Genomic DNA, 8,641 nt, shown 5'->3' with positions numbered 1-8,641 from the left:
CACATGTATACATGTGTGACAAAATGTAATTTACTCTGATGTTACTGTTTTTGTTCGACTCGAATTTGCTTGCTACAAAAAATTTATGTATTTTATATGGAAATAATAGTATTAACGTACCAGACAGTGACAGCAAAAGACAAGACAGAAGACAGTGTCATGTTTCAAATTAAAGCCCTCAAAGGACATGTGGTTCTCGTCACATTCTTTTGTTCCTTCCATGTGTGTTCTACCTACAGTCCCCGGTCTGTGTAGTTCTTTTGAATATCAGTTCTTAATTAAAAGCACAATGACCGACCAGCAAAACATAGTTGAACATTGTTGAGCACTTCGGAAAGATCCACAAGTCACAACATTCACTTTTTCTGTGTTATCTTTCAAGGTTGAACAAAAGTATCCTCCCCGTCGGGGAATCGAACCCCGGTCTTCCGCGTGACAGGCGGAGATACTGTCCACTATACTAACGAGGACTATGATAGCCCCCCCTAGTGTCTACAGAGGCTTTAAAGTTACGATGCTGTACTATTAATATATGCCATGTCTCAATTTTGAGCATTTCCAAACCCTGAAGTGGGGGAAAAAAACAGTGCATTGGCCGGGAATCGAACCCGGGCCTCCCGCGTGGCAGGCGAGAATTCTACCACTGAACCACCAATGCTCACATTTGACCCTTCTCAAGGGTGCAGGGGTAACTTGAGAGAGTACGCACCATTTGTTAGCATGTGCATTAGCTCGACATGAAATAAAACAAAGAAAAGAAGCTTCTTTGTGCTGGTAGCGATGCTAGCAGTTAGCAAGCAGATGCTTGAAGAAGTTTTAACACATGTATACACGTGTGACAAAATGTAATTTACTGTTTTTGTGCTTTTTGGTCGACTCAAATTTGCTTGCTACAAAAAATGTAATGTATTTTATATATTATTAATATTAATATTAATAGTATTAACGTACCAGACAGTGACAGCAAAAGACAAGACAGAAGACAGTGTCATGTTTCAAATTAAAGCCAATTTATTTATGGAAATGTACAGTATATTACAACTCCAAACAAAGACATACAGAGCTGAATTCAATATCGTGATTACACTTGTTGCATTGATACTGTATGTAAGTACAACTCAGCCAAAATGTCCTCTTAAGTTCTTACAAAGTTTCAAAGAAGACACATTTCACTTTGAATAAAAAATAATCTAATCAAACACATCTATATTTACCAACCTTATGGCTCTGTGTGTTGTTTTTTTCTCTTTGAAATCTGAGGTCTGTCGATTAAAAACAAAACATCCAGCTTTTCTTATATCTCATATAAAATATTCTTATATAAAGCACCGTTGGAAATCACAGTATAATAAAAAGTAAACCCAAAAAACACTCAAGATTCATGGTTTTGTGTTCCTGATTTGAATGATTTGATGATCTTTCATTGCCACAGTGCCAAAAGGCTTCCTAACAAAGCCATCCAGCAGGTCCACTGGGTTACACACACGTGCAGACCACCAGAACTGTTCAGGAGATCCCTCACCCGAGACCAGGACCCATTATTTGGTAGAGGTTCTACTCCCAGTGTCCGACACAATACGTTATAGATGTCCACGGCTCGAATAGGTGCAGCCTGAAGATTCTGCTTGAAGTCTACAGAAAATGTCCAGAACATAAGTCAAATCACAGCAGTAGAATATTTGAAGAAAAGAACCTGAACAGTGTAATGATCGATAGAACAATGGAGGAAAATGGCAGGCACGTGTCTGTCTTGGCTGCTCAGTACATTTTTTGCTAAAAAAATAAAATAAAAATAAAAATTATGATTATTACCAGGTCCTGCAGCTAGGAAAAAGCCACCCATGTCGAGGAATTCATTGTCGTAACCATGCCAGCCATTTTGCCATGCCAAGGGTTGCACACTGGAGTCATTTTTCCAGTATGGGAGTTGAGACCGATTCTGGAGAGAGTATTTATAAAACATAACAAAACACTTATGACTTACATTATAGTATTACAGTACAGTATAGTCTCCTCTGATACAAATTCCCACTGAAAAAAGATGAATAAACTGGTTGAAGAAACACGTCTTTTACTTTAATTATTTTTCATTTTTTATAATGTGTTGTGGCGGCACGGTGGTCGAGTGGTTAGCGTGCAGACCAGGGTTCAATTCCACCCTCGGTTTGCATGTTCTCCCCGTGCATGCGTGGGTTTTCTCCGGGTACTCCGGTTTCCTCCCACATTCCAAAAACATGCTAGGTTAATTAGCAACTCCAAATTGTCCATAGGTATGAATGTGAGTGTGAATGGTTGTTTGTCTATATGTGCCCTGTGATTGGCTATAGCGCCTCTTGCCTGAAGACAGCAGCTGGGATAGGCTCCAGCACCCCCGCGACCCTCGTGAGGATAAGCGGTAGAAAATGAATGCATGAATGAAGATGTAATCTAATAAGGAAAAGTCATAATTTTATGAGAATAACATTGATTTTGACATTTTAAAAGTCATAATTTGATATGATGAGAATACGAAAATGGTAAGATTACAAGAATAAAGTCATACATTTAGGAAAATAAAGGCATAATAATACAAGAATGAAGTCCTAAATTTATGAGAATAAAGTCCTACATTTACAATAAAAAATACCTAATACTGTACTATGACAATAAAGTAGTAAATTCACAAGAAAAAATGGTAAGATTACAAGAATAAAGTCATTAATTTTTTGACAATAAAGGCATAATATTACGGGAATGAAGTCCTAAATTTATGAGATTAAAGTCCTACATTTACAATAAAAAATACCTAATACTGTATTATGACAATAAAGTAGTAAATTCACAAGAAAAAATGGTAAGATTACAAGAATAAAGTCATAAATTTATGAAAATAAAGGCATAGTAATACAAGAATAATAATACAAGAATAACAAACAAAAAACAGACTGTGTACATATATTTATACTGTTATTCTGTATATTTTGTATTTTTCTTTCTTTTTTAATAGATGTGTCTGCACCTACTATACCAAAACAAATTCCTAGTAAGTGTTGATCAGACCAGGGTTCAATTCCACCGTCGGCCATCTCTGTGTGGAGTTTGCATGTTCTCCCCGTGCATGCGTGGGTTTTCTCCGGGTACTCCGGTTTCCTCCCACATTCCAAAAACATGCTAGGTTAATTGGCGACTCCAAATTGTCCATAGGTATGAATGTGAGTGTGAATGGTTGTTTGTCTATATGTGCCCTGTGATTGGCTGGCCACCAGTCCAGGGTGTACCCCGCCTCTCGCCCGAAGACAGCTGGGATTTTCCTCGTGAGAAAAAAGCGGTAGAAAATGAATGAATGAATAATATGTTGTATTATTGTTCAGAGCAACATCACCATCTTTTGGTCATATCAGCTCACTGCAGGTAGCTCACTTTTTAGTTTGCCCATTTGGTTGCTTGTTTTGAATTCAAATAAATAAATAAATAATTCAGTCCAGTTGCCGGCCGATGTAGGTGGTCTTGGTAATTTAGAAGTCTAGCCTTACACTTTTAAAGGGTTTAAAGGAAAGAAAAAAAATACGCACTCAAACCCATCCACCATGATAAAGTGACGAGAAGTCAAAATCTAGTGAATTGAATGAAGTGTTTCAGACTTGATGTAGATTCTATGTGAAGTATTTCCATAATGCCTCATATTAACTCACTAGCAAGATCTCAGTGTATAGACTGGTCATATATCTACATACTGTATTGTATATAACTCTGGGAAAAACTGTTGATTTTGTTAATACTTGGGTTGTTTATATTGTTTATTTTTCTATATTGTGTATTTTGTACTGCTTAACTGACTCTGTACTCTTGCTGCTGTGCAATACAAATTTCCCCACTGAGGGACGAATAAAGGCATATCATAATCTTACCTGGACGATGAACCAGCCTGGCTCTGCCACCAGCGTCAGCGGGGAAACGAACTTTCCTCCTTTGTAATGGAAGCGTTCCGGGATCTCCTCTCTGGCATAGGCTCGCATGTTAGGGATTTTGGACAAAGCAGAATGGACCTGGCAACACATATCAAGTACACACATAGCGTGTAAATATGAGAAGATATACAGTAAACCTCGGATATATCGGATTCAATTGTTCCCACTGGTTTTGTCCGATATAAGCGAAATCCGTTATATGCGTATACCGGAAAATGTCCGTTTTACGCATATATCGGATTTATATCCGGTATATGCGTAAATCGGATTTTATCCGTTATAAAAAGGCACTTCCTTGACTATGTTTCCAATGTACCTGGACGCGCAGGCAACGCTGCAAACGCTGCAAATGACGTCGTATAGCGGCCTGTCACGATTCGGCGAATCGGAGCGCCACGATGCGGCCATCCGATATATGCGAGGGAAATTTAATGGAAATGCATTGGAACGGGACTGGAGATTTTGTCCAAAATAGGCGAAATCCGTTATAAAAAATCCGATATATGCAATGAATTTTTATTGGAAATGCATTACAGAAAAATCGGTTCTTTTTTATCTGTCCGTTGTGAGCGAATTTCCGATATATCCGAGTCCGATATATCCGAGGTTTACTGTATATGATATTTCAATATTAAATTTTGTTATTCTGGTCTCACCTGTTGAATCTTCTCTCCTTTGACCCACAGACTGACAACTGTTCCTTTATCCATCATCTTGACAACATCCGACATGTTGATATACTTGTCCAGCTCAATGACTTTCTGCATCCAATCGATTTTTGTCATACCGTGGTCTGAAAACAGCACAATGTTGATCTGAGTCAGCATATTCTTCTCCTGTAAAACATATACAGTATATATATTGTAAGCAACAGAAGTATATGAAATGTAATTTATGGCAATATCAAATGCTAACTTTGATTTTGTTGTTGAGCGCCTGCATGGCCGAGTCCAGTTGTTGTACCGCTATTTGGATCTGAGGGGAGTCTGGGCCAAAGTGGTGTCCCTCCACGTCGATATTCTCGTAATATATCGCTGCCATGTCTGCATCGCCTGACCTGCACATATGCATTGGGGAAATACAAAACATTTCAGAATTGTGCCCCCCCCCAAAAAAAAATCTTTCATGTATATGCAGTGTCCATTAGTTACACTGATAATAACATCCCAACATTTAACTGTACAGCAGTATTTCGAGAGTGGGGGAGGACTTTCAATATTAGTGCAGACATTGTCCTGGAATTAGGATATGCTTGAACACTTCATTGCTCTCCATTTTCTCCAATTTTGAGTCTATACCAGGGGTGGGCAAACTACGGCCCGGGGGCCACATCCGGCCCGCCAAGTGTTTGAATATGGCCCGCCCAATCTTTCAAAAGTATTTAATTTAAACTCAACATACAACCTGGCATCATGGCCTGAGCCAACCTTTTGATGGTTGTATCAGTTTTGTTGTTTGACATGGTGTGTTGTTTACAAAGTGCTCCTGAAAAAAGAGACACAAGCACATAATAATAATAATAAAAATAAAATAATAATTATTATTTTATTATTATAACTATTATGATTATTATATTTATTATATTAATGTTAATTATTATATTAATTATATATAATAATATTGTTATATTTGCATATTTTACATAATAATAATATAATAATTATTATTTTAATTGTATTTTAATTATTATAATATGTTATTATTTTTAAAATATTTAAATATAAATATAAAATAATAAATAATAATAGCAGATTGCATGACAATTTTACAGATACAATAATACCAGGTGGACTGTTACGTGTAAAATATGTAGTCTGCCCCCCCCGGAAATGTTGTTATATCAATGCGGCCCGCGAGTCAAAAAGTTTGCCCACCCCTGGTCTATACAGTAAAAATAAATACATAGATGTGATCAGTTTATCAATAGTAACATGCATGTTAGGTCAATTAGTGACTCCAAATTGTCCAAAAAATGAATGAAATGAATGAATGAATGAATGAGTTCTCCTCCTATTATGTGTGGAAGTGGTAACTTTTTGGCTTCTTATTTGTCTTTCCCCACCCTCGGCCATCTCTGTGTGGAGTTTGCATGTTCTCCCCGTGCATGCGTGGGTTTTCTCCGGGTACTCCGGTTTCCTCCCACATTCCAAAAACATGCTAGGTTAATTAGCGACTCCAAATTGTCCATAGGTATGAATGTGAGTGTGAATGGTTGTTTGTCTATATGTGCCCTGTGATTGGTTGGCGACTCGTCCAGGGTGTACCCCGCCTCTCGCCCAAAGACAGCTGGGATAGGCTCCAGCGCCCCCGCGACCCTCTTTAGGGAAAAGCGGTAGAAAATGAATGAATGAAATTGTCCATAGGTATGAATGTGAGTGTGAATGGTTGTTTGTCTATATGTGCCCTGTGATTGGCTGGCGACCCGTCCAGGGGTGTACCCCGCCTCTCGCCAGGAGTCAGCTGGGATAGGCTCCAGCGGCCCCCCAGTGAGGATAGGCAGTATAGAAACCGAATGGATGATGGACGATTTAGTGGCACCCATTCGAGTAATACTCACTTTCGCCAGCAGGGTGCGCATTTATGCCACATGATTTTCACAAAGTTGACTAAACATCACATAAGTCATTAGAACTGCACCACTGATTTGTGAAATCGACAGCTCGACCCAAACCACAGTTCCACTACATTTCTTGATCGACCGTGTTCTTACCGGAGTAAGTTGAGAGACTCTTCAATGGAATCGGTGAAGTTCTGAATTGATGGATTGTAGACATACTCTTCACAGAAGGTTGGCCGAACCCCCAGAATCTCAGCCTCACAGCCTACAGGCACACAAACGCGCTTTAGAGGAAGTGTTTACAGGAAGCCCGCCAAAGGTTCAACTACTTCCGATTTTACCACTTCAAAATACTTTTTTTATATTATAATTTTTGTATATGCTATGCTATAAAAACTTCATACTTGAGAGACAGGGACTCATTGTTCATGATTTTCTGTAAATGTACAATCTTTAAGAACAAACCACCACACTTGCTTGGTAAATTAGAGGTTGAGCATGTTTGGGTGTATTTTATTCTGAAACTGACAACAGGAAGTCATAGTATCTGAAGCGACAGGTGTTTGTCGGTTTCACAGACCTTAGCTTCCGGGTGCACTACTCCGGGTGTGAAAGGTGGTCCCTGTGAATACTCAATGTGTGTATGTGCACACAGCCCGCCAAAGGTTCAACTACTTCCGATTTTACCACTTCAAAATACTTTTTTTGTATTATAATTTTTGTATATGCTATGCTATAAAAACTTCATACTTGAGAGACAAGGACTCATTGTTCATGCTTTTCCGTAAATGTACAATCTTTAAGAACAAACCACCACACTTGCTTGGTAAATTAGAGGTTGGGCATGTTTGGGTGTATTTTATTCTGAAACTAACAACAGGAAGTCATAGTATCTGAAGCGACAGGTGTTTTTCGATTTTACAGACCTTTACAGACTCCTTGATCTAAACTGTTCATGAATGTACTATGAACACAGTGACAAGAATGGCTGAAGTTTGTTTTTTTTTACCTCTAAAATAATCAAATTGTGTGTAATTACCTGGCCAGTAGTACATGAAAACTTTTTTTCCAAGTTTCTGTAAAGTGACCCATAATGGTTCTGATCCGTTCCACCAAAGAGGCAATCTGCTGTCAGGATTGGTTCCAATCAGAAACTCTTTCCCAGAAGATTCTTCCCACATGTAGTTTCCGATCATCTGATGAACTTCACAGTGGCGGCCTGGAAACAGGCAAGAGCAATCCTGAAATATACAATATAGTAATATAATATAATAATATATATAATATATATAATTATTAGGCGGCACGGCGGACTAGTGGTTAGCGCGCAGACCTCACAGCTAGGAGACCAGGGTTCAATTCCACCCTCGGCCATCTCTGTGTGGAGTTTGCATGTTCTCCCCGTGCATGCGTGGGTTTTCTCCGGGTACTCCGGTTTCCTCCCACATTCCAAAAACATGCTAGGTTAATTGGCGACTCCAAATTGTCCATAGGTATGAATGTGAGTGTGAATGGTTGTTTGTCTATATGTGCCCTGTGATTGGCTGGCCACCAGTCCAGGGTGTACCCCGCCTCTCGCCCGAAGACAGCTGGGATAGGCTCCAGCACCCCCGCGACCCTCGTGAGGAAAAGCGGTAGAAAATGAATGAATGAATGTATTGAGTTGTAGACTATAGAGCAGCTACACACATGATCCGCACAGAAAGTTTTTTTCGTTTTTTTTATTTTTCAATTGTTTTTATTTTTGTCACCTACCGAAGTATGACAATGACAATGCCATAATGTGTACCATAGTAAGTGTCAATATAGTGATATATATAGCACATCATGACTGGTTCAAGACTCTTCATATAGAGTAGATAGATAGATGGATAGATAGATAGATAGAGAGAGAGAGAGAGAGAGATAGGGAGAGAGAGAGGGGGAGAGAGAGAGAGAGAGAGAGATAGACAGATAGAGAGAGAGAGATAGATAGATAGATAGAGAGAGAGAGAGAGAGATAGACAGATAGAGATAGATAGATAGATAGATAGATAGATAGATAGAGAGAGAGAGAGAGAGAGAGATAGATAGATGATAGATAGATAGATAGATAGATAGATAGATAGATAGATAGATAGATAGATAGATAGAGAGA

General features: G+C 38.8%; 1 protein-coding gene and 2 non-coding genes across 3 annotated transcripts in view; all 3 read right to left on the bottom strand.

Moving 5' to 3' along the window:
* Positions 1–398: 398 nt before the first annotated feature.
* trnad-guc (transfer RNA aspartic acid (anticodon GUC)) lies at positions 399–470 on the bottom strand. The gene has a single exon. It is a non-coding gene; the product is annotated as a tRNA-Asp (tRNA).
* A 117-nt stretch (positions 471–587) lies between these two features.
* On the bottom strand, positions 588–658 carry trnag-gcc (transfer RNA glycine (anticodon GCC)). The gene has a single exon. It is a non-coding gene; the product is annotated as a tRNA-Gly (tRNA).
* A 340-nt stretch (positions 659–998) lies between these two features.
* enpp6 (ectonucleotide pyrophosphatase/phosphodiesterase 6) overlaps positions 999–8,641 on the bottom strand; it is a 15,134-nt gene continuing 7,491 nt past the window's right edge. The window contains exons 2-8 of the mRNA XM_058063519.1: positions 7,544–7,723; positions 6,658–6,769; positions 4,863–5,004; positions 4,604–4,783; positions 3,888–4,025; positions 1,813–1,939; positions 999–1,632 (exon numbers count right to left, since the gene is read on the bottom strand). Coding sequence (XP_057919502.1) covers positions 1,421–1,632; positions 1,813–1,939; positions 3,888–4,025; positions 4,604–4,783; positions 4,863–5,004; positions 6,658–6,769; positions 7,544–7,723 — 1,091 coding nt within the window. The 3' untranslated portion in view covers positions 999–1,420. The remainder of the gene's footprint in view (positions 1,633–1,812; positions 1,940–3,887; positions 4,026–4,603; positions 4,784–4,862; positions 5,005–6,657; positions 6,770–7,543; positions 7,724–8,641) is intronic.

This window comes from Doryrhamphus excisus, chromosome 23, assembly GCF_030265055.1.
Source record: "Doryrhamphus excisus isolate RoL2022-K1 chromosome 23, RoL_Dexc_1.0, whole genome shotgun sequence".
Classification (NCBI taxonomy): Eukaryota; Metazoa; Chordata; class Actinopteri; order Syngnathiformes; family Syngnathidae; genus Doryrhamphus; species Doryrhamphus excisus.
Note: the sequence above shows the minus strand (reverse complement) of the source record. Positions and strands in the feature narration are given on the sequence as shown.